General features: G+C 39.1%; 1 protein-coding gene across 4 annotated transcripts in view; it reads left to right on the plus strand.

Annotated features, from left to right (window-relative positions):
- The window catches only part of ECPAS (Ecm29 proteasome adaptor and scaffold), a 123,818-nt gene that overhangs the window by 14,134 nt on the left and 82,747 nt on the right, over nt 1-26,937 (plus strand). For all 4 annotated transcript variants that reach the window (XM_005581082.4, XM_005581083.4, XM_045373622.2 and 1 more), the window contains 2 exons: nt 19,136-19,266; nt 26,461-26,577. In XM_005581082.4, the coding sequence (XP_005581139.1) occupies nt 19,136-19,266; nt 26,461-26,577 (248 nt within the window). The remainder of the gene's footprint in view (nt 1-19,135; nt 19,267-26,460; nt 26,578-26,937) is intronic.

The raw sequence follows: 26,937 nt of genomic DNA on the forward strand, positions 1-26,937 counted from the left end.
CTTCATCTCAAAAAAAAAAAAAAAGAAGGCCAGGGAAAGAAAGAAAGACTCTAGCCTGACCTGTAGTGGATCCAGATGCAGGGGTTTCCAGATTAGGGTATCTGCCTGGGCCCTGTGGGGACAGACTGGTGAACTAGGGAACAGAAAGATAATCTGTCTGATTGCCTTAATTCTGTGGGGCAGGGTTACTAGCAAAGGACTCCATCAGCAGGGACCTCCTGCTCAGGACTTGGTTGCCTGTGAAGGTACTCATTACCACCCCTTGGGCCTTGGCTGGAGAGAGGCAGCTCCTGCAGGAACCATGATGGATTGTCTCTTTCTGATAATGGATCTTCTCCCCATTCCCAGCTTATATTTATGTTTACTGTTAGACTGCCTGACATTCTCCTTTTAAGTACATTTGCATCTGTTGAGTTCTGTAAAAAAGGCTGGGGGTAGGGGTAACTCTTTAAAAACAGGAGTAGAGATCAAATTTCTGGACATTCTTTTTTTTTGAGATGGAGTCTTTTTTATTTTTTATTTTTTTTAGGCAGAGTCTCGCTCTGTTGCTCAGGCTGGAGTGCAGTGGCGTGATCTCGGCTCACTGCAAGCTCTACCTCCCAGGTTCACGCCATTCTCCTGCCTCAGCCTCTCGAGTAGCTGGGACTACAGGCACCTACCACCATGCCTGGCTAATTTTTGTATTTTTAGTAGAGATGGGGTTTCGCTGTGTTAACCAAGATGGTCTCTATCTCCTGACCTCGTGATCCTCCCACCTCGGCCTCCCAAAGTGCTGGGATTACAGGTGTGAGCCACCACGCCTGGTGGGACAGAGTCTTGTACTGTCGCCTGGGTTAGAGTGCAGTGGCTCGATTTCGGCTCACTGCTCCGCCTCCCAGGTTCAAATGATTCTCCTGCCTCAGCCTCCTGAGTAGCTGGGATTACAGGTGCCCGCCACCACGCCCAGCTAATTTTTTGTATTTTTAGTAGAGATGGGGTTTCACCATGTTGGCCAGGCTGAACTCAAACTCCTGACTTCGTGATTCACCTGCCTTGGCCTCCAAAGTGCAGGGATTACAGGCGTGAGCCACTGCACCCGGCTGCTTTGTTTTTTTAGAGACAGAGTCTTGCTCTGTTGCCCAGGCTGGAATGCAGTGGCACAGTCTTGGCTTACTGTAACCTCCGCCTCCTGGGTTCAAGTGATTCTCCTGCCTCAGGCTCTCAAATAGCTAGGATTACAGGGGCCTGCTGCCATGCCCAGCTAATTAATTCTTAAAGAAGCATCCTGCTGACCTCATTTGGGTTTTGCCAAGTATGAGAGTGGCTTTTGGGGAATTGAGATGGTATTTCAAATAGAGGAAGTCGACTTTAACTTCCAGTTAGTATCTGGTTAGATTTATAATTCACAGGATTGATCTTCCAGAAAATATTAGTATTATACACAAAATCTAGATGCCAGCTAGGGCTTCTTTTCCCATAGTTTTAGCCTCAAACTCCTAATTGTACTGACTGTTAGAGTCCATTCTCTTCCCTGCCTTCCAGCCTGATGTATCCAATTTTTGTGAATTCCTTATAGTTTAGTTTCTTACTCTTTTCTTAGTTTCTGGGCTCCCATTTCTGAAAATGTTTCAGCTTGGACATGAAACACACAGACACACACTCTCTCTCTGTCTCTCTCTCTCTCTCTCTCTGTCTTTCTCTTTATCTCACACTCACTTTCTTTTCCCAGAATTGGTATGTCCTAGGAAAAGGCCTTGTCTTAAGAGCGCTTGATTTTCTGCTCTTTTACTGGTTCTCCCCTTCTTTTTCATCTTTTTCTGTTCTCTTCTTTTCCTTCTCTCTGCAGTAACTGCTGCACCTCTGCTGGTTTGGAGGCATGTTGTATATAGTTGTCTAGTAAGATTTAGTATCTTCACCTGCTTTCTCGCTTAAACCGTGTCATAATTTAGCATGCTAGAAGGAGCATTGGACTGTCTAGGATTTGAATCAGCCCTGCCACTTAGTAGCTTTGTAATCTTGGTCAACAGAATGTTTTCAAGGCTCTGTTTTCTCAACTGTAAATTGGAGCTATTACTACTTGCTTTACTAGAAGTTCTTTACAGGCAGGTACTGTGTTCCAGTGTGTGCTTGGAGGGTAGAGGCCTCTGGGTTCAGCTTATTTGTTTTGTTTTTTGTTTTTTGAGACTGAGTCTCATTCTGATGCCCAGGCTGGAGAGCAGTGGCGCGATCTCGCATCACTGCAACCTCTGCCTCCTGGGTTCAAGCAATTCTCCTGTCTTATCCTCCCTAGTAGCTGGGACTACAGTCACATGCCGCCACGCCTGGGTAATTTTTATATTTTTAGTAGAGATGAGATGGAATTTCACCATATTGGTCAGGCTCATCTCGAACTCCTGACCTCAGGTCCTCGGCCTCCCAAAGTGCTGGGATTACAGGCATGAGCCACTGCACCTGACCTGGATTCAGCTTCTGAATCTGTGTATCATTCACACGGTGACCTCTGGCAGGTCAGTTAGGTTGTGAGTCTATAAATGCATCTATAAGTGAGCCTCACAATTTTCTAAGGCTCAGAAGGCCATGTGAAACTGCTTTGTGACTATGATATATTTTATGTACTTATATATGTGAATCAGAAGAAAGTAAATACCATTAGAAAGAATATTATAGTGTAGTATATTTCTATAGTAACTTGGTAGATCTTTTAAAAAATACCGTGTAGTGTTAGCAGTGGTCTAGATATTTTTAGCTTTCTCTTCAATCTCAGCTTCTACTTAAGACTTCTAACCTGATTTGTATTTTAAAATTTACTTTCATATTCAGAAAAAAATAATATTCTTTGTAGAAAATTTAAGCAACATTAAAAAACCTGAAACCTGTCACTCAGAAATAACTACTCATTCTGATTCACACAAGTAATTCATGCTCATAAAGTTAGTAATGACACATAATTAAACAAACCAGAAAGAATCCTCTGAAATTCAACCAAACCAGGGATAACATTACCTTAAATAGAATCCTTTCCCTATTCCTTTTAATGGTATACTTTTCTTGCATAATTTTTAAGGAATGTTTTGATGTTCAGGTTGTCCTGAAAGGAAACTGATTTATTGCCTTTTCTTTTCTTTTTTTTTTTCCCCCTCTTCTCTCTTCTCTTTTCTCTCTTCTCTTCTCTTCTTTTTTCTCTTCTTTTTTTTTCTTTTTTAACATGCTTTTTCCATTAATAATGATGTGAGGGAAAAATAAGTAATTGTAGGTTTATTGCCTTTTCTGGTCCTGTGAGAAAATAGCTTTTCCTCCCTAATTTAGAAGTTAAAGTTGTATTTTTGAGAGAGATCTGAAAAATGTGCGATTTGTGTGGACAGTTTTATTTCTCAGGAATGATTTAATGTTTTCAGAAATGTCAGTAGCTAAAAGTAGGCAATACTGAAGTCCTTAAAACTTTACTGGTCGTTTTCTTTTTATGCGGGTAAGAGGAGGGAGAGTTCCTTCTTCGTCTTTAGAGAGAGAAACTAAAGACAGGTGAATAATATAAATTTGAATTATTTAAAGGAAAATAAATGAGCTGGGTGTGGTGGCTCATGCCTGTAATCCCAGCACTTTGGGAGGCTGAAGTGGGAGGATTGCTTGGGCAACATAGGATGACCTCATCTCTACAAAAAATAAAACAATTAGATGAGTGCAGTGGCATATGTTTATGATTCTAGCTACTTCCAGAGGCTGAGGTGGGAGAATGGCTTGAGACCGCAGTGAGCTGTAACTGCACCACTGCACCCCAGAATGGGCAACAGCAGAACCTTGTCTCCAAAACAAAAACACATGTGTGTATTTATACATAATTTATATTTTTAGTAGATTTTTTTCCTCCTACATGAATGTCACACTTAACATGAGCTAAACTGGATTTTTGTTTTGTTTTGGAATTTTGAGATTCTCAGGGTTTTGATACTTTTCCTTTGAGATCAAATGTTCTTTTTGTTCTTTCTTTCTTTTTTTTTTTATTTTTTGAGACGGAGTCTCGCTCTGTCACCCAGGCTGGAGTGCAATGGTGCAATCTTGGCTCACTGCAACCTCTACCTCCCGGATTCAAGCGATTCTCCTGCCTCAGCCTCCTGAATAGCTGGGATTACAGATGCACACCATCACACCCAGCTAATTTTTGTATTTTTAGTAGAGACGGGGTTTCATCATGTTGGCCAGGCTGGTCTCGAACTCCTGACCTCGTGATCACTTACCTCAGCCTCCCAAAATGCTGGGATTACAGGTGTGAGCCACCGTGCCCTGCCTCTTTTTGTTCTTTCATATGCTTTAAGGTTCCTTTCAAGCTTTAAAGTTCTGTGATTAAGAAATTTTTTTTCTTGTCTTTAAAACATGGATTTTTGAAAAATATTTGCTCTGTATACTTTTTTTTTTCTTTTTCTTTTTGGTACAGGATCTTGCTCTGTTACCTGGGCTGGAGCGCAGAGGCATGATCTAGCTCACTGCAGCCTCAACCTCCTGAGCTGAAGTGATTTTCCCACCTCAGTGCCCTGCGTAGCTGGGACTACGGGCACGCACCACCACGCCTGGCTCATTTTTCAATTTTTTGTAGAGACAGGGTCTTGCTGTGTTGCCTAGGCTGGTCTCAAACTCCTGGGCTCCAGTGATTCTTCTGCCTTAGCTTCCCAGAGTGCTGGGATTACAGGAGTGAGCCACTGCATATGCCGGCCTGTATGCTGTTTTTTTTCTAATAAAAAAATGTATTTTCACTGAAAAATATTTGAAAAGTATTAAGAAGAACAATTACTGATGTATTTTATTTCCCTTTTTATATAATTATAAAATAAAATTATCATGGAATATATATATCCTTTTAAAAATAATGAATTATTTCAACCATGAAGGAAAGTATGGAGAGTAATGTTGAGATGGAGTTTTTTTGCTCTTGTCGCCCAGGCTGGAGTGCAATGGCGCGATCTTGACTCACTGCAACCTCCTTCTCCCGGGTTCAAGCGATTCTCCTGCCTCAACCTCCCGAGTAGCTGGGATTACAGGTGCCCGCCACCATGCCTGGCTAATTTTTGTATTTTAAGTAGAGATGGGGTTTCACCATGTTGGCCAACCTGGTCTCAAACTCCTGACCTCAGGTGATCCACCCACCTCGGCCTCCCAAAGTGCTGGGATTACAGGTGTGAGCCACCGTGCCCAGCCTTGGAGAGTAACCTTATTAACATTTATGTATGTCTGACTCATTCTTTGTCAAATTTTTACATTTTTTGCTATTAGCTTCAGGTCTTGTATTTTATTTTAATTAATTAATTAATTAATTAATTTTGAGATGGAGTTTTGCTCTTGTTGCCCAGGCTGGAGTGCAATGGGGCGATTTTGGCTCACTGCAACCTCCATCTCCCGGGTTTAAGCTATTCTCCTGCCTCAGCCTCCTTGTATTTTTAGTAGAGATGGGGTTTCTCCATTTTGGTGAGGCTGGTCTCAAACTCCTGACCTCAGGTGATCCACTCGCCTTGGCTTTCCAAAGTTTTGGGAATACAAGCATGAGCCACTGTGCCCGGCCTTATTTTTTTAAATAAATAAACATTGCAGATGTAATTCAAACACCCTGTGTTACTCCTTATCATATCATTTTTCTTTTCTTCCCTTTTTCCTCTCTTTCCTCTTCCCCTCCTTCCCTCTCCGTTCTCATTCAGAGATTGTCATTGCTGTGATGTATATATCATACTCTATATGTATTGCATTTAAAAACTTTCCATAAATGGGACTAAACTGTACATATCCTTCTGCAACTTCTTTTGTTTGATATTAGATTTTTCAGATATGGTCTTGTTGGCTCATGTGACATATAATTCTTATTTATTTATTTCAATTGTTGTTTGACTCTGTATAATTTATTCCTTCTCCTGTTGACCGATATTTAGATTGTTTATATGTTTTTGCTTTTACTAATCCTGGGCTGTGAACACTTTCACACATGTGTCCTTGTGCTTGTCTCTTCCTGGGAGAGTTCCTTTTTTTTTTTTTCCTTTTGAGACAGGATCTTGCTCAGTTCTCAGTTGCCCAGGCTGGAGTGCAGGGACATGATCACGACTCATTGCAGGCTTGAGGGATTCTCCCACATCAGCCTCCCGAGTGCTGAGTAGCTGGGACTACAGGTGCATACCACCATGCCTGGCTAATTTTTTATTTTTTTATTTTTTATTTTTGTAGAGATGGAGTTTTGCCATCTTGCCCAGGCTGGTCTTGAACTCCTGAGCTCAAGCCATCTGATTACCTCAGCCTCCTAAAGTGCTGGGATTAAAGGCATGAGCCACCACACTCAGCCCCTGGGAGAGTTTTTTTCTAAGGCAGTGTTACATAAAGTGTTGTCTGAGCACTGGGGAATTATTTCTGGCAAATAAGGAACTTGCCTCAAAATGTAAATCAACTATCACTGTTAATTTATTTAACACTTCTTATTCTAGCAGCACTTTTTCAATAAAAGGTGTTCCTTATCTCTTTGCTGACTGGTGATAAACAGTTTGTAGATGGGCTTCTTGAATGGCAGAATTACTAGGTGGAAGGGTATGTTCCTCTTCAACTTTGCTAGGGATGTCTTTACTGTAGAATTGCTCTTCAGAGGTTGTATTGATATGTACCCCATCAGTAGTGAACCAGAGTTCTTGGTTTGTTTACCATCTTTGCCAACATTTGGTACTGTTAGATTTGGATCTTTTTTTTCTGATGTGTAGTCCATTTTTTTCTTCTCTGATTCTTAATGGCATTTTTGTCAATCTCAAGTTTCCATGTATTCCCAGTTCTCTTTCTGTGTTCTCTGTTTTAATCTATTGATTTGTCTATGTGCTGACAGTTGCATTTGCCACACTGAATCTTAATTGTCATAGCTTTATAAGTCTTGAAATCTGATTGAGCCACTCCTACCTCACTTTATGGAAGATTGACAGTTATTCTTGGCTTTTTGCTATTACATATTCTGTTCCATTCATATTCCATAGGAATTTTATAATTTTTTTCAGCTTTCACAAAGCACTGTTTTCTGTAGAGAATGTTTGACTGTGGGGGGCTTCCATCTTTGCAATATTGAGTTTATTTGTGAGCATTAGTGCTGTTTACCAGATATTTCTAGTTCTCTCTTTTGGGCACAAAATATAATTTAGTGCTGGGACAGAGTGAGGGACATGCGATTAGTTTCACCACAGAAGGGTTGAATTGAGCCAGAAGGATTGAGGATATGGCACTAACTGGCAGTGTTTGAGATAGTGTTGCCTCTATCAACTGACTCCAGTGAGCAAAGCCCTCCTCCTGATCTATGATTGAGGCATAGTCCAGGTGAGAAACTAATGTTGGTTGTTTTTAAGCCATGGAGACTTGGGGGTTATTATCACTAACCTATCCTGACATGGAAATCCATGAATATAGTTGGGCGTGGTGGCTCATGCCTGTAATCCCAGCACTTTTGGAGGCTGAGGTGGGTGGATCACCTGAGGTTGGGAGTTAGAGACCAGTCTGACCAACATGGTGAAACTGCATCTCTACAAAAAATACAAAATTAGCCAGGTGTGGTGGCGCATGCCTGTAATCCCAGCTATTTGGGAGGCTGAGGCAGGAGAATCGCTTGAACCTAGGAGGCAGAGGTTGCAGTGAGCCGAGATCGCACCACTGCACTCCAGCCTGGGTGACAGAGTGAAACTCCGTCTCAAAAGAAGGAAAAAACAAAACAAAACAAACAACAACAAAAAAGTCCATGAATGTTATGCTTTTGCATTAATTTAGATCTTATGAATTATAGTTAGGATTATAATTTTCTCTGTAAAGGACTATGACATGTTTCATTAGATTTATTTCCAAATAACTTGTAGTTTTTATTGCCATTTTTAATTATACGTTTTTAAAAGCTACATTGTCTGATACTTTGTTCTCATTTATCTCAGTTGACTTCTGTACTCTAATCTTGTATGCAACATGATTAACTTTCTTAGTTTACATACCCTATCCCATAAATATCATGTAATCTGTGAATAATGACAGTTTTTAGTATCTCCTACTTCCATATTGCATTTTCTAGTGGTTTCAATTCTATTTGCTTAGAAGTGATGATAGTGCACATCTTGTTTCTGATTTTGTATGAGATATATTTGCTGTAGATTTTACATAGATGCTTTTTGTCAGATTATGAAAGTTTTTTCAGTGATGGGTATTTCCAGCTCCACATTTATAAGCTACTCTTTGGGACAGATTCTGCTAATCATATTTTTCAGACTCCCTTACCATCTAGCTTCTTGTTTTAAGATATCTTTTCCTATCTCGAGGTAATGAGAATATTCTTCATTTCTCCAGAAACTTTATTGTTTTACCTTTGACATTTAGATTTATGATCCATCTGGAATTGATTTTCTTTTATGTGTAATGCTATGGCTTGGCTCTGTGTCCCCATCCAAATCTCATCTTGTAGCTCCCATAATTCCCATGTGCTGTGGGAGGAATGCAGTGGGAGATGATTGAATCATGGGGGTGAGTCTCTCCCGTGTTGTTCCGGTGATAGTGAATGGGTCTTAGGAGGTCTGATGGTTTTAAAAACAGGAGTTTGTCTGTACAAGCTGTCTCTTTGCCTGCTGCCATCCATGATAAGATGTGACTTGCTCCTCGTTGCCTTCTGCCATGATTCAAAGGCTTCCCTAGCTACATGGAACTGTAGTTCTCCATTAAACCTCTTTCCTTTGTAAATTCCCTAGTCTTGGATATGTCTTTATCAGCATCAGGAAAATGGACTAATAGATATGGTGTGAGGTAGGGATTAAATATTGTTCTCCCATATTGTAATATGGTTGATCTAACACCATTTTTTGAAAAGATCATCATTTACTTACTGCATTGCAGTGACACCTCTGTTGTAAACCAGGTGAGTATATACATATTTGTCTTTTATGCATTTTCTATTTTGTTCAAGTGGTCTACTTATTTTTTGTTAGCATAGTACACTTTTAATTACTGTAGTTTTTATTTTATGTGTTTATTTTTTTGAGACAAGGTCTTGCTCTGTTGCCCAGGCTGGAGTGCAGTGGCATCATCGTGGCTCACTATAACCTCTACCTCCTGGGCTCAAGCAGTTCTCCCACCTAAGCCTTTCAAGTAGCAGGGACTACAGGTGCATGCCACCACGCCCAGCTAAAATTTTTTTTTTTTGTAGGGATGAGGTTTCACCATGTTGCCCACACTGGTCTCAAACTCCTGAGCTCAAGCGATCAGCCTGCCTTGCCCTCCCAAAGTGCTGGAATTACAGGGCTGAGCCACTGTGCCCAGCCTACTGTAGTTAGCCTTGAAATCTGACCAAAGACCTCTAGCTGTTTTTTCTCTTCAAGATAGTTTTGGCAAATCTTGGTCCTTTGCATTTCTTTAAATTATAGAAAGAATCAACTCTTTTTTTTTTCTTCTAGTGGTGTCCACACTTTTAAAAATTATTCATCCACTCATTCATTGATTGATTGAGATAGTTAGTATCTTCTTATGTTGCCCAGGCTGGCCTGGAACCACTATAGGCTTGAGCCACTGTGCCTGGCTCTAGGATCAGCTTTAGTGTTACCCAAGATACCTGATGGATTGTGCTTGGATTGTATTTTCTATAGATGAATTTGGGGAGAATTGACATCTTATTAATATTTTCTAATCTGTGAATATGGTGTATCCTTTAAGTTTTCCTTAATTTCTCATAGTGGTGTATTTTAGTTTTCTGTGTAGACGTCTTACATATTTTTCCCTAGATTAATTCCCAGCTATTTGATGTGTTTTGATGTCATTGTAATAGGTGTTTTCAAATTTTGTTTTCTAATGGTTTATTACTATTATATGGGAAACCAATTTATTTGTGTGTTTTGTTATTCTATTAATTTTTCCATAGATTGCTTTGGATTTTTTGTGTAGCAGTCATTATCTTTAAATAATGAAAACGTTATTTTTTCCTTTCTAATCTTAATGCATTTTATTTTTCTTTGTCTTATTGCTCTGAATAAAACTTGCAGTACAAATTTGAATAGAATTGGTAATAGTGAACATCTTTGCCTTGTTCCTGAACTCAGAGGAAAAGTGTTCGATATTTTACCTTTAGATATAATGTTTGCTGTAAATAAAAATCTCTTATCAGATTAAGGAAGTTCTCTTTTCTTCCTTGTCTATTCAACATGAATAGTTTGTTCCCATCTGTTTAGCATGAACAGATGTTGAATTTGATCAAATGCCTTTTCTGTATATATTGATCATATGATTGTTATTCTCTATTGTGTTAATGTGGCAGATTACATGGATTTTAAATGTTAAACCAACTTTGCATCTTTGGAATAAATCCAATTTTGGTATGATGTATTATCCTTTTTATGTGTCACTGGATTTGACTTACATATTTTTTACTTATGTATTATGATTTAAATATTATTTTATTATCTCATTTGCCTCTATATTCATGAGAAATATCTTTTATTTGCTTTTATCTTTCTTTCTGGGGATACCCTTGTTTGGTATCAAGGTTATTCTGGCCTCTTAACATCAGGGATGTGTTCTCCTGCCATCCCCTTACCCCACCTTTTTCTCTTCTCTGGAAGAAGTTATGAAGGAGAATTTGCCAGTGAATTCATAAGGTCCTGGCACTTTTTTTGTGTAGGGAGGTTTTAAATAAAACAGTCCATATTTGTGGTAATTTAAAATGAACCAGTTTTTTAAAGCAGAATTTATAATTGCAAGTTGTGTCATTGTGGTCTGTCTTTAGAAGTAATTTAAAAAACCCTTAAAATCATGTAATTATGACTTTGTACTAAGTTATGCCTCCATATGATGAGCTCTTGTGTCTCTGAGGTATTGTCACATGGGATTTTTAGCTTTCTGGCCTGGCTCAGTTTTCCTTTGGTGGTAGTACATGGGGTTATTAACATACCTAGCATAGGATTCCTACTGTAGGTGGGATTCTACTAATAATTCATGTTTTGCTCCCAACTGATGGAATATGTGTTCTCAAATATATTTGTAGACTCCTGATTTATTAAAATACTTATTTTTATAGTAGTAGTCAGCTTTATTTAAAAAGGAGGTAAAGTTAGCCAGATAGGATGGCTCATACCTATAATTCCAGCACTTTGGGAGTTTGAGGCAGGAGGATTGCTTGAGGCCAGGAGTTCACAAGCAGCCTGGGCAACATAGACCTCATTTCTACAAGAAATACAAAAAAGAAAAAGAAAATTTCTTCTTGCCACTGAGCTTAAGGGGGGAAAAAAAAAGAAAAAGGTAAAATTAAAGGAATAATGTATTCTGAGAGATAATAATTATATATAATGTTTATATAACATATACAAAATATTTTATATCATATATAATTACTCTGCCAAACCTAACTGGTTAAGGGCATAGCCCTCCACTAGACTGAATCGACTTCATACACCACTTACAAGTTCCTGTGATCCCAGAGCCACCCTCACTTTTGACCTGTTGGATACCGATTTGGGGGTCTCCATGGACCCCCCTCAGGTTTAATCATTAGCTAGAATGAGTCAGAACTCAGGAAAGCCCTGTATTTATGGTTATAGTTTTATAGAAAAGGATACAAGTTAAAACCAGCCAAAGGGAGAGACATGTAGGGCAAGGCCTGAGAGGGTTCCAGATGCAAAGTTTCTATTGTGTCAGGGTACTTTCCTGGCACAGCGATGTGTGATAATACACACAATGCACTGCTGATCACAGAAGCTCACCAGCTGGCCTGAACTTTGGTGTCCAGGGTTTTATTGACCAGGCATGATTGATTGATTGAATCATTGCCCATGTGACTCAATTTCTAACACCCCTCCCCCTCCAACCCTTCTCCTTGCCCAACTCCCCTAATCACCTGGCTGAAACCTGCAAGATGGTTAGTCTTTCTAGTGTAATCAACCCCCATCCTAAGTTCTCTCTTAGCATGAACAGTCTAGGGGCCCACTATGAGTTACTTCCTCAGCATAAGTTATCAGATGTGATTAGAGGGTCCTGCTATGAATAACAAAGGCACTTCAGTTACTGGGGAAATCCCAAGGCTTTAGTGCTTACCTCTCAGGAACATGGATGGAGGCCACCGAAATTCTTTATTACACAAGAATATAAAAGCTGCACATATAATATGATAGCCATTATAACATTATATAATGTTTCACAACATTCTTGTGAAGCAATCTTACGCTGTTCCTAATAGACAAGTTCGTTAATAACCTTAGAGAGGTTTAGTTTACTAACTAAAACCAGTAATGTATCTGACATGAAAATATAGGTCCATTGGCTCCTTTATATCATAGACTCTTGGAGAGAATCATTAATTGGGCTTTCACAAGTCTATGTTAATAATAATTGTATAGTTTATAAATAATTGCCCATTTGGAATTGTCCCCATAATATATGCAAAGGAGGAATTTTATACTTTTTTTAATGTGTGTTTCTCATATGTGTGTATATATACACACACAAAATCTAGATACTTCTTTTAGCAGAAATTCTCCTTAGTTGGTTGATATGAAATAAAGGATATTTTCGTAAATCATATTAGTAACTGAAGATTTGGAAAACTGTCTGTATATGTTTGTATTTTTTCAGTGATTAGACACTGATGTAAATGCTATCGGGGTAGGGGGAAGAAAGGATAGGAGATTTATTTTTGATTTGTTTGATTGTGTGGATTAATGCTGCTGTAAATTTATATTCACTAACCTCAATTGGGTCCTTTACACTTTCTTCACATTTGTAGTTCATTTTACCAAACAAATTTTTCCTCTCACTCTGTGGCAAGCCTTTTCCTACCATTGTCACACTGCTGACTTGCCCTCTGCTCTCCAAATCTCAGAAGAACACTTTGCCTTCTTTTTTACAGAAATAATAGAAACCATCAGAAGGGAATTCTTTTAGGCCCTTCCATAAAATTTGTAACATTGATTTTATCAACACCAGTCTTCCTGTTTCCCTCCTATTATAATGGCAGAGATGGCCTTCCTGTCCTATCTAAGGTAATTTCTCAGACCTTGTGCTGAATCCTAATCTCTCCCATATTCTCAGGGTCACAGTCTAATAATTTTTTCCCTCTTCAATTTCTCTTTCTCTAGTGGCTTTTTCCTGTTGCTATTTAAATGTGCTCAGAGCTCTTACTTGATTGAAATAATGAAAAATAACTGTTCCCCTCCCCTTTTCATAACTAAAAGTTTCTAAAGAGTTGTCATTTACTGTATTCCTCACATCCTTTTTAATCTTCCACTGATTCCTGTAGCCTGCACAGTCTGCTTTTGTCTCTACCACTTCACTGAAACTACTTGAGCCAAGGTCCGGTGTGAAGTCTATTGCTAAATGAACTGGATTCTTTTCAGTTCTTACCTTGCATGATCTTTTTGCATCATTTGAAATGGTTGACTGCTGTCTCCTAGGAAAATCTTTCCTAACTATTCTGACCCCATGTTTTCTTTCTGTTTTTGTGTGTTGCCTACCATTCCCTTTTTCAGACTTTCCTTCTTCTGCATTTAAATGCTGTTATTCGCAAACAGTCTGTCCCAGGCCTTCTGTTATTTTCTTTCTGCATGCAGTTATCATGTACCTGTGAGGTAAGCTTGGACAACATCCGTGCCTCTTCCCTCTTCACTCTTTATACCCATGACCAACCAAGCTCTGGCGCATGGTAGAGTTTCAGTAGATATTTGAATGAGTGACCTAGATAGGAGAATGAGTGCTTGACTGTGAAACTGGGAGGGTGCTGGGCCTTGAAGGAGGAGAGAATTTTGATGAGCGGGGAGGAGGAGGAGAAAGGTTGAATTGCAGCTGGTCACATATGGAGTTAGCTTCTTATTCGTAGTAGTGAGTTCTCTCTAATGTTGTTTTCTGACCTTTGAATTTGTATGTTTTTCCATTTTTGTAAAAAATATTGCCTGAATGAGATACGTTCTAGTGAACCTTTGGATATTCTTTCAAATAAAACTTCCTGTATAAGGTATAGTATGTATAGTATGTGTACCCGATAGAAAAAGGGTCATTCTTGGAGACAGTTGTATGGTATAGGCAAGGATTTTTAGACTAAAGTTCAGAAGACTCCATTCTTATTCTTACTCTGTTGCTAATTACATCTGTGACCTTGGGCAAGTCCTTAAAACTCACTGTGCTTTTTTATGTTATATAATCTTTCAGTCTTCTTCAGTTCTGTTTTGAATCCAGTACAAATCTTTCTTTATGCAGCCTTCCAAATAAATTTTCTTCTTGACTTGGGGGTAGTCACAAGATTGTTTATAATCATTAAACTGTGCATTTGTTTTGAATGATTTTCTGTATGTATTATTACACAGTTAAGAAGATTTTTAAAACCCACAAAAGACTTTTTTCCTACATCCCTCCATATAGCAAAAGAAAATTCCAGATGGATCAGAGAGTTGAATGTAGAAAGCAAAATCATAAGTGTACTTGGAAGAAAACGTAGATGAATATACCTGCCCGGAGACTCCCAGTTTACCCCTAGCTTCAGTGATTGTCTAGTAGGACTCACAGGATTCAACATATATTTGTACTCCCAGCTAAGATTTAGTATGGCAAGGCCACCAAAGGGAAAAGTCATGTGAGTGAAGTCTGGAGGAAACCAGGTGCAAGCTTCCAAGAATCTTCTGGTGGAGTCACACAGGACATGCTTGATTCCTCCAGAAGTGATTGTGACAGCACGTGTGAAATGGTATCCACCAGAGACGGTCATCAGAGACTCGGTGCCTCAGGTTTTTATTTGGGGCTGGTCATGTTTGTACCTTCTTCCCAAAATGAACCAAAATTCCTCCCTGAAGGGAAGCTGGTGTATAAACAACATTATTTGTACAGACAGGCATAGTGAACCACTCTTAGCAGTTCTGGAAATGGTGGGAACCCTGCTGAAATCCAGATTTCCAGATGTCAGCCACAGGCCAGCCTCAGCTAGAAAGCACGTCTTTCTTTGTTTTTTTTGAGATGCAGTCTCGCTCTGTCGCCCAGGCTGGAGTGCAGTGGCGTGATGTCTGCTCACTGCAAACTTGCAGACTCCGCCCCCAAGCCATTCTCCTGCTTCAGCCTCCCAAGTAGCTGGGACTATAGGTGCCCACCACCACACCAGGCTAATTTTTTGTATTTTTAGTAGAAACGGGGTTTCACCATGTTTGCCAGGATGGTCTCGATCTCCTGACCTCATGATCCGCCCGCCTGGGCCTCCCAAAGTGCTGGGATTACAGGTGTGAGCCACCACGCCCAGCCGAAAGCAAGTCTTTCTATAGGTAGCAGTCCTAGGTCTGTGTTAACTCTTCTCTACACAATATAATATTTAAAAATATTTTGCAGTGAAAATGACTTTTCTAAGCATGCCTAGAAACTCAGAAGTCATACAGGGAAGGAATGGTAAGTACAACTGTACTCAAAAGACTTAGGCCGGGTGCAGTGGCTCATACTTGTAATCCCAGCACTTTGGGAGGCCAAAGTGTGAGGATCGCTTGAGGCCAGGAATTCAAGACCAGAGACCTCTGTCTCTACAAAAAATAAAAAATCAGCCAGGCTCCTTGGGATACTTAAGTAGAAGAACAGCTTGAGGCCAGGAGGTTGAGGCTGCAGTGAGCCGTGATAGCGCCACTGCACTCTAGCCTGGGTGACGGCAAGACCCTGTCTTATTTAAAAAAAAAAAAAAAGGAAAAGAAACATGTAGCATTTGGTTGTATCTGTAGATGTTGACCTTTCTTCCTTTTTGTGAGATTTGAACAAGCTTATCTTTTATTTAAGTATAGACGGGTCTGTGAAGATGACCTAACAGTGTTAGATTGATTCACCTCAAAGCAGGTAGAAGGCTTTACTTTTTCCTCTGGTATACCTAGCCTGTTTTAGCAGGACCCTCTCACATGGCGGTTGGTGCTCTTTCTTCCCATTCCCATGTTCTCATAATTGTATTGTGTTTAGGATGTCACATTTGCCTGTCTTGTGAGGGGGAGAAGATATTAGGTACTATGCTGGGCATACATAGAAGCATCCAAATGATTGCGTGAAAAGTAACAAGGACCAGATATTCCACACCTTCCTGCTGCTGCCACCTCCCTGCCTGCCCCACGTCCCCCACCGTTTTCTTTAACTTTGACAGAGATTCTCTAGGTCAGTTTATTATGAAGAGTTTAATTTTCTACCTTTGTCCACAGAACAATTCTTTTCCAATTTCTGTAGCTCAGATTTGTAGTTTCTACGGCCTAAGAGCTGTAAGGCACTAAGAAGCTGCTCGCTTACTTGTAACTTCCGCAAGCACTGTGGGTTGAACTCAGCATTCCTGAGAACTTCTTTTACTGCAGCATTCAGCGTTTATCAAATGGAATCACTGGTAGTCTCAGAATGAGCCTGTCTTTCTTTCTTCCCTCCCTTCTTTCTTTTTGTTATAATTTTTTAAACTAAACTTGTGACTTTATTTGGATTTTACCAGTTTTTCCATTAATGTCCTTTTTCCCCACTCCAGGATCCTGTGCAAGGCACCATTTAGTTGTGATGTTTTCCAGCTTTCTTTGGTCTGAGACAGTTTTTTTAGTCATTTCTTGTTTTTCATGATCTTGAAAGTCCTGAGGAGTACTGGCCAGTTATCTTATAGAGTGTTCCCCAGTTTGGGTTTTTCTGTTGTTTTACTCATGATTATATTTGGGTTATGGGTTTTTGTTATGAATGCCAGAGAGGTAAAATGCCTTTCTTGTCACATCATTTCAGGGACACACGATATCTACATGGCATCATGAGGTTAACCTTCTTACTGGACTAAGATAGTATTTGGCAGTTTTCTCTACTGTGAAGTTAACATTTCTCCCTTTTCGTATTCTAAGGAAGCAGTCACTGAATCTAGTCTACCCTCAAGGGGGAGGGTGGGTAGGAATTAAGCTCCACCTCCTATAGGGGGAAATAGCCACATATATTATTTTGAATCTTTCCTGTAAGAAAAATTTGCCTCTCCCCCCCCCCAATTTCTTTAATCATTCAATAATTATTTCCATCAGTATGAACTCATGTAGATTTACATTTTGGCTTATAATCCAACGCTGTTATTTATTTTATTCCTTCTACTGTCATGGCTTGGGCCATTAGGAGTTCTTTCAGGTTGGTTCCTGTATCCCTTTGACTTGTTCCATGTTCCATTTCTTTATTTTTGAGACAGGGTCTTACTGTGCCACCCAGGCTGGAGTGCAGTGGCACCATCATGGCTCGCTGTAGCCTCAACCTCCCAGGCCCAAGCAATTCTCCTACCTCAGCCTTTGGAGTAGCTGGGACCATAGGCACTTGCCAACATGCCTGGCTAATTTTTTCTTTTTCTTGTAGAGATGGGGGTGTCTCTGTGTTGATTAGGCTGGTCTTGAACTCCTGGCCTTAAGCAATCCTCCCTCCTTGGCCTCTCAAAGTGTTTGGATTATAGGCATGAGCCACTGTGCCCGACCCCATGTTCCATTTCCTTTAAGGCACTGCAAGATGCTTCATACTCATCTTGTTTTTGCCCTGCCCCAGTCCCTAGACTCAGACCTTTTTCCAAGCAGCTTGGTTCCTTTTGCTGGAGAATGGTATTGAAAAACAAGATCAATTCTGGGTGTTGGGTATGTTTGTTGCTACTAGGATGTCATTGCTTCTGCCCCTCTCAGAATTGACCGATCAATCTGTTGATCTATCTGTCTGTCTATCCATGTATCTGTCTACATCTCTGTCATTGATCCATCTATTGAGCAATCTGTATCTATGTAATCTATCTTCCTTTAGAAAATTATTGTGGGAAATTTCTGGCAAACACAATAGTAATTCTCAGTATCTGTTATGAAGCTTGAATAATTATCAATTAGTGGCAATCTTGGTTTTACTTATGTAACCCCTCCCCAGTGTCTCCTCATTTTTTTATTTTTTTAAATTTTTTATTCTTTTTGAAATGGAGTCTGGCTCTGTTGTCCAGACTGGAGTGCAGTGGCGCAATCTCAGCTCACTGCAAGCTCCGCCTCCTGGGTTCACACCATTCTCCTGCCTCAGCCTCCCGGGTAGCTGGGACTACAGGTGCCCGCCACCATGCCCGGCTAATTTTTTGTATTTTTAGTAGAGACGGGTTTCACCGTGTTAAATATAGGATGGCCCCGATGTCCTGACCTTGTGATCGGCCTGCCTTGGCCTCCCAAAGTGCTGGGATTACAGGCGTGAGCCACCACGCCTGGCCGTCTCCTCATTATTTAAAGAAAATTCTACTGGCTATTATTTCACCTGCAGATATTTCCATCTTTATCTCTAAAAAATGACTCCTTTAAATATATATATTTAAATTGAAGTATAGTAGATACAGTAGAAGGTATGAAAGTATAGAGTTTGATGAATTTTTATAAACGTATTTATCTCTGTAATCATGCAGATTGAAATATAGAACATTTTTAGCTCATTAGAAAACTCTCTAATTCCCATTGACAATTTTTGTAGGGACCTTTAAAAAACAAGCATAATCACAATACCATTATAGTACCTAAAACAATTTTAACAGTAATTCCCTAAAATCAAATATCTAGTTGTTTGCGTAGGCTCCCCTTTCATCCCCATCTTCCCGCTTGCCCCAGCAGTGTACTGGTTGAAGAAGTTGCCTTGTCTGTAGTTTATCACAGTCTGGGTTTTGCTGAGAGTAGCCCCATGGTGTCATTTAACATGTCTCTCATAGTGACTTTCTTGGGGAAACTTGGCTGTTTCTTTCTAACTAGGTAACCCTAACACAGTAATGGGCAGTGATCCTGCCTTTGGAGAAACTTCATCAGTAAGATAATTTCACCAGGGATAGATATATTGTCCCTAATAACTAATGGTATCTGATTAAAGTTTTGCTGCCTTGTTCTACTAACTAGTTCCATAAATGCCTTCAGTAATCTTGTATCCTTTCCAGTATCCAGTTAAAACTGAATAACCTTGCATGTGGGAGAGAATTTTTTTGTTCTTGGTTTTGTTTTCTTCCATTCTAAAAGGTAGACCAGGATAGAACAATTCACCTTTTTGGTGGTGTTTTGTAGCTCTGCCAAAATATCTGTACAGGGCTAGCTATGGTTAAAGTTCTGACTGAAGGATTGCAGTACAGAAGAAAGGAATAAGCTATGAAAAAATTGGTCTTGGTTGTTTTGGTTTGCTAAATTCTCTCTCTTTTTTTCTTTTTATATTATAGATCAGCTTGAACGAGTCTTTTTACGACTTGGCCATGCTGAAACAGATGAACAATTACAGAATATTATATCTAAATTCCTTCCTCCTGTTTTGCTCAAACTGTCTAGCACCCAAGAAGGAGTACGTAAAAAGGTAAGCATGTTGGGACAGCTGGGGGAATTAAATAATGAATAAATGAATACATATTATCAAGTGAGTTCTCTGTTCCCATTATTGAATTCTAGGTTTCTGATCTTAATTATGGCCTTTCAAAATGGAGAGTAAGTGTAGAACCAGCTTTTATGATTTAAAAGTAGCTTTTGTATCCTTAGCACAGCTGTCTTTAGCACCAACTGTCTACTTGGCATCAGTGCCAGATAATATAATTGAGATAATTATCCTGGAATGGATGGAGACATGATCTGAAATCCATGCCCTTGATTCCAATATGAAAGTCGTGTGGTAATGGGGCAAAAATATTCTTTAGTTGGTTGTTGACAAAGACTATAATTTTAACTAAAAGTAAGCAAAATAAAAAAAATTTAAGCGAAGTATTGTATAGCTCCTGTTTTAGGATTCTGCAAAGTACTCTTACAAAAGGTTGGATAACTGTCACATCAGTATTTTCATTTTCATTTTCTTTCTTTTTTTTTGAGATAGGGTCTCACTCTGTCACCCAGGCTAGAGTGCAGTGGCACAATCACAGCTCACAAGAGCCTCCATCATCTGGGCTCACGCCATCCTACCTCAGCCTCCCAAGTAGCTGGGACTACAGGTGCAGACCACCATGCCTGGCTGATGTTTAAATTTTTTGTAGAGACAGGGTTTCACTTTGTTGCCCAGGCTGGTCTCAAATTCCTGAGCTCAAGCGATCCACCTGCCTCGACCTCCCAAAGTGCTGGGATTACAGGCATGAGCCACTGTGCCTGGCCAGTATTTTTATTTTTTAATGGAACTGTTCTACATGGAACATTTTCCCCTTGATTTGTAGAATTGTTCATTAGTCTTCCAGTATATTTATAATAGGTCATCCAGTCTTTGAGCTATAGTCAGGTTTTATTCCTTGGGCCACTCTAATTGGCAGTGACTTCCTGGAGGTCTGCCCTGAGAGGATTCCAAAGTCTGATTTGGGTTCAGTGCAGAAAGAGTATCTTGAAGAATGTCTTTTATGTTTATGTTTCTTTACAGGAGGGAATGGCATTCTTGTCATGTATTTGGCATGTCTGCTGTTAATCCTTCTTTGCTGAGATAGACGTGCATTTGATTATATCACTCTTCTATTTAAAACCCTTCTGCGACCTTCTCTTACCCTTAGGATACTAAGGTCTAAAAGGCCCTTCAGGAGTTGATTTCTCTTTACTTACTTAGCTTTATCAGTTTCCTTATTTACTGAGTGCCTTCTATATGCCAAATCTTGGGGATATGGTGATGAATGATGACAACACCTGGTTGGGGAAATCAGTATAAAACAGTCAGGCAAATAGTACATAATTATAATTTGTGATACATACCAAGATGGAAAAGGAAAGGATTTTATGAAAGAATATATTTGGGACATAATTTAGACTAAGTAGGGGGTATAAGGGGAGGCCTCTGGTGTGTGCAGGAAGTAGCCAGGCTAAGAGATGGGGGAGACCATTAATAGGCCCTGTGCAGGTGTTCGGAGCAACACACAAAGTGTGATGCTTTCAGGAAATTGGAGAAGGCCACAGTGATGTCTCCAGTGCATGAGAGGAAGCCTGATAGGAGGAAAGAGGTATTCCAGGGGCACTAATTTGAAAGGGTATTGATGGTAGTGCCACCATAACTCTAGCTGTTGGCTGGAGAAAGATTTGGAGTAGAGGCCAAGAGTGGAGACCTGAAGAGCAAACAGGGAACTTTTGCATTAGTCCAGGTTTAGTATTGTCAGTAGTTTCAACTCATTTACTTATCTTAGATTTTTTTTTTTGTTTCTTTGTATTTTATTTTTTTATAGAAAGTCATTCATCTCTGTCCATCTACTTTAAATGTTCAGTTTGTATCATTCACTTCTATGATACTATTATTATTTTTTTAAAAAATAAATTTTATTATGTATATTTGAGGTTTACAATGTGATGTTATAGAATACATATAGATTTTAAATGTTTACTGAAGCAGTTGAGCATATCTTTCTCACATAATTTTATACTATTACTCTTAATATTCTATTATCATTATTTCAAATGGGAAATTCTATTCTTGTTTCTGATTTTATTACTACCAAAGTTTTAACCTTTTAATCGGCCATTTTGAAAGGAAACCCAGCTTTTAGATTAATGTTCCCTTTTTAACTGTATTTTTTTCTATTTTTATTCAAATTATTTCCTTTTTTGGATATGTTTTTCTTGTGTCAAGTTTTAATTTATATAATAATCTGTCAATGCTTCTTATGTGTCAAGAAAAGTGCTAAGGACTTACATCCTCACGAGGTTATGTGAGGTAGGCATTATCCCCATTTTATAGATGAAACTGAGGCTTGGAATGATTAATACACTTGTTTAAGGTCAGATAACAAATGGTCAGGCCAGGATTTGAACCTAGGGCTTTTGAACTTCACAATGTAAGCTTGGCCATCAAGTTAAATGCTTTTTTCTTTAATTATAATATGTTTAAAAAAAAGAACCAAAAATACCCTCAGCTTATGAATTTCTCCTTGATGACTATTTTAGTTACATTTAATAGTTATACTGATGTGCAGTTTGGTCATTTTATCTTTGACTTATTTATAAGATTGTTGTTTTTAGTTTCAAAATATTTGATATAAAATTTGCCTGGTTTTATTGCATTCTGGTCAGAGATCATAGCGTGGAAATGTTACAGTCCTTCAAAGTGTATTCTAATGTTTGTAAGAAAAGCCTTTCAGAAGATAAAAGGGATACTTCCTGTTTGTGGAATATGGAGCTCAGCATGAGTTATGGCCATTCATTAGTAACATTGTGCATTTATGTCTTGAACCTGTCTTCCAGTCCTATTGTAAGTTGGTAGTCCTGAAGTATAATGTCATACTACTGTTACAGTTTTTCTGATTTTTCTTTCAGTTTTGATAATCTTGGCTTGCTGCATTTTGATGTACAAGTTTAACACCTTGTTTTTATTAATAATTATAGTATTTTATGTATATTTTTTATCTTTTGAATTCCATTTAAGGTTTTTTCTCCAAAACCTGTTTTATCCAAAATTAGTATTGTTAACCATCGCTTTCCTTCTGTCTGATAAATTATTTGCCCCAGCCTGCAATTTTAACCTTATTTACTTTGGCTGTATCTCTTAGTACAATGGAAATGTCACATATTTTTGAGGTTTGAATTGAGGGCATTTACATCAGTTATTGTGATTATTAACCTAAATTTTTAAGAAAAAATTTTATTGATACATAATTATACATATTTATGGAGTACATGCGATATTTTGATACCTGCATGTAATATGTAATCAAATAATTTAGTATTTAGGATACTCATCACCTTATTTATTGTTCTTTTGGGTTGGGAACATTTTAGATCTTCTAGCTATTTTGAAATATACATGATTATTAACCTGTTTTATCACTTGGTCTATTTGTCCTTTCCCTCTCTCCCTTTCTTTCCTTCTCTTCCCTTCTTTCACTTTCTCGTTATCAAACTGTCAACACTGGTGTCTTCAAGGGGCTGTGAAAGGACAAGGGAAAAGGGATGCTTGAGATTTTCCACTTGATTTGTTATAATAAATATATCTTTTTATTATAACTTTAAAAAGCAATAAAACAGAATAAAGTAATAAGGATAAATGTAATCATTTTGAACTTAATATATTTAATTTATACTAATAAAATAGCATTTTTATTTGTCCTTGTCAAATTGGTTAAGTTGGAAAACTTTTGGAATAGGGGAAATGGAATCAAACAGCTAAAATAGCCTGTTATATAGTAAGCATTGTGCTAAACTCTCTGACTTATCTTTTCATTAAATATTTACAGTAGCCTTTGAAATGTTATTTGAATTCCACAAGTGATTTTTAAATCTTTCTTGGTTTATAGAGGATTCCAGACAAGATATAACCATATTTAGGAAATTCGCCGATATTTAACGTGACAATAATGCTAGTAGGAAATTAAGTAATTAATCCATTTAAAATTAAAAATAGGCCAAGTGCAGTAGCTCATGCCTGTAATCCCAGCACTCTGGGAGGCTGAGGTTGGAAGATAGTTTTGAGACCAGCCTAGGAAACATAGCAAGATCTCATTTCTACCAAAAAGAAAGAAAAAAGCCATGCATGGCAGCATGTGCTTGTAGTCCCAGTTACTGCAGTAGCTGAGATAGGAAGATTCCTTGAGACTAGGAGTTCGAGGCTGCAGTTGGCTATGATAATGCCACTGAACTCCACCGTGAGTGACAGAGTGAGACCCTGTCTTGGAAAAAAAAAATCAAAATAAATTATTAAAAAAAGCATGGAATTGTGGGCAAGATTCTCTATCTCCATCAGTGTAATTTTCTATAGAGTCCCTCTAGGAATCAGCCTAGATTAGAATGTCAGAAGAGGGCTCTTTCCTTTAGACTACTTCCTCCTGATTGTTTTCCCTTGTCCCCTAGCAGTATCACAGATCCAGGACAGATAGGAAGTTTGGATGAAGTATGGATGACAATGCAAGTGTCTAGCTTCTTGGAAGGTATCATGTCTCACTGACAAACACTGTCACTGATGTGCGTTCAAATATCAGTGTTTGAAAAAGTTAAAAAAAATGGGCTCTGGAGTCATATTTTGACTGCTATTTGCTGGCCCAGTATCCTTGGACAAGTTACTTTACTTGAGGCTTCTGCTTCCTCGTCTGTGAAATGGGAATGACACCACCTCACTGGTTGTCATGAGAATCATATTAGATAAGGAATGCCTGGGGGAAGAGTGCATAGAAACTGTGTGATAAATGATAGCTATTTTATTATTACTATTTTATCATTCATTCAACATTGATTACAGAGTTGTTTTTATTCCTGAACATAATTCACCTATTTCGTTATTGCTCTAGATCTCTTGGAATTTTTTGCTGTCACTGTCAAACATCTCTACATCTTTCCTTGTGCATGCTTTGAGGCTAGAGCACAAATTTCAGAAATGAGGGAGAATAGTGTAAACCTGGCCCTGCAGAATAATTATCTTAAACTCTTGAGTCTTTCTTAGGCAAGACTTTCTACAAATCTTACTTCTCAATGCTCGATTTCTTTTCTCTTGGCAGATAATCTTTTTATTGTAGTATAATTGAGGATTTGACATGAGCCTCTGTACATCCCTTTCTGTCCATGCAAACTGTTGACTTGTCAATTTCTGTTTTGCCCTCTTTTCCCACTTAAAGGAGAGGAAGGTTATTATTTCTTACAAATTATTTGATAGTATCAGATGATATTCAGAATACAATAAAAATGCCTCACACTATTCACAATAGCGACTTGAAACCAACCCAATTGTCCATCAATGATAAACTGCATTAAGAAAATGTGGCAGATATACACCATGGAATACTATGCAGCCATAAAAAAGATGAGTTCATGTCCTTTGCAGGGACATGGATGAGTCTGGAAACCATCATTCTAAGCAAACTATCACAAGGACAGAAAACCAAACATCACATCTTCTCACTCATAGGTAGGAGTTGAACAACAAGAACACGTGGACACAGGGTGGGGAACATCACACCCTGGGGCCTGTTGGGGGGTGGGGACCTGGGGGAGGGATACCATTAGGAGAAATACCTAATGTAAATCACAAGTTGTTGGGTGCAGCAAACCAACATGGCACGTGTATACCTATGTAACAAATCTGTACATTGTACACATGTACCCTAGAACTTAAAGTATAATAAAAACAAACAAAAAGCAACTCCCAGACAAAAATAAAAATGCCTCAGCATTTTGCCAGAATCCTTTCTGCTTTTATGAACTCTTAACCATTCTGGGCTTCAGTCAGACGCAGTGTGCCCCAAACCTTCTTATAACTGATACTCTGCTTGGAACGCATTAATTATTCAGAATTCAGTGTTCCTGTCACTTCCTCCTTGAAGTCCTTCTTGATAGAGCAGATACTTTTCTCTTCTGGAAATCCACTGTATCTTGTATGTCTCTCTTTTCATAGTATTCATGGTATGTTGCAATAATCTGTTCTTCTTGGGGGACATGCTTCAGTCTAGGCCCAACTTGGATCTCAACTTTAACTAAAGGCCATCGTAAAAATAAATTCACTTGGCTGGGCGTGGTGGCTCATACCTGTAATCCCAGCATTTTGGGAGGCCTAAGTGGGTGGATTGCTTGAGATCAGGAGTTTGAGACCAGCCTGGACAACATGATGAAACTGCGTCTTTACTAGAATACAAAAATTAGCCAGGTGTGATGGCTGGTACCTGTAATCCCAGCTACTCGGGAGGCTGAGGCAGGGGAAATGCTTGAACTCAGAAGGCGGAGGTTGCAGTGAGCTGAGATCACACCAGTACATGCTAACCTGGGCAACAGAGCGAGATTCCGTGTCAAAATAAAAATAAAAAAGCCAGGTGCAGTGGCTTATGCCTGTAATACCAGCACTTTGGGAGGCAGAGGTGGGCAGATCGTGAAGTCAGGAGTTCGAGACCAGCAGGCCAACATGGTGAAAAAATAGAAAAATTAACTGGGCATGCTGGCACACGCCTGTAATCCCAGCTATTCGGGAGGCTGAGGCAGAAGAATTGCTTGAATTGGGGAGGTGGAGGTTGCAGTGAGCCAAGATTGTGCCACTGCACTCCAGCCTGCACGACAGAGCAAGACTCTGAAAAAAGAAAAAAAGAAATTCACTAGTGCATAGATTTTTGGGAGACAGTATTTTTGAACAAGACTCATGTAGTGTATACTCCCTTTCTGGGATGTAAAATTTACACCCTTTAAAAGAACAAAGTAGCTACTATTCACTAACATAGATAACATCTGAGAAATGAATTTTAAGATGAGTGGTTTTTTTTTTTTTTTTTTTTTTTTTTTTTTTTTTTTTTGAGACGGAGTCTCCCTCTGTCACCCAGGCTGGAGTGCAGTGGCCGGATCTCAGCTCACTGCAAGCTTCGCCTCCCGGGTTCACGCCATTCTCCTGCCTCAGCCTCCCGAGTAGCTGGGACTACAGGCGCCTGCCACCTCGCCCGGCTAAGTTTTTGTATTTTTAGTAGAGACGGGGTTTCACTGTGTTAGCCAGGATGGTCTCGATCTCCTGACCTCGTGATCCGCCCGTCTCGGCCTCCCAAAGTGCTGGGATTACAGGCTTGAGCCACCGCGCCCGGCCAAGATGAGTGGTTTTTAAGATATGCTCAATAACTTCAGTTCCCATCTCTCTGTATTTTAGGTAATGGAACTGCTGGTGCATCTGAATAAACGTATAAAAAGCCGCCCCAAAATACAACTTCCAGTAGAGACACTGTTGGTTCAGTACCAGGACCCTGCTGCAGTTTCCTTTGTCACAGTGAGTGTTGTATTGGAATATTTTCTGACTCATAGCAAATTTTCTTCCCTAACATTTATCAGATGTCATCAACATATTGGCAAGCTTAAAATTTCACCTTAGACCACTTCTAAATGAAACATGAGATTTTTTTTTTTTTTTTTTTAAATGACATACTGTTTTTCCACTGAGTACCAATCCAGAGGAAATGCTACTTTACAGTAGCAGGGTAATGAGTGGCTGTTTACATTGGGCAAAGGAATGTCGGTGAAATGACTTGTCAGGTATGTTGTTATATAAAATAATGATTTGATTTTTGGTAAGAGACTATATGAGATGGGTCTGAATGGAGGGAAATGTTATACGGCTTGGGCACAAATA

The sequence above is a fragment of the Macaca fascicularis genome, chromosome 15 (genome assembly GCF_037993035.2).
Source record: "Macaca fascicularis isolate 582-1 chromosome 15, T2T-MFA8v1.1".
NCBI lineage: Eukaryota > Metazoa > Chordata > Mammalia > Primates > Cercopithecidae > Macaca > Macaca fascicularis.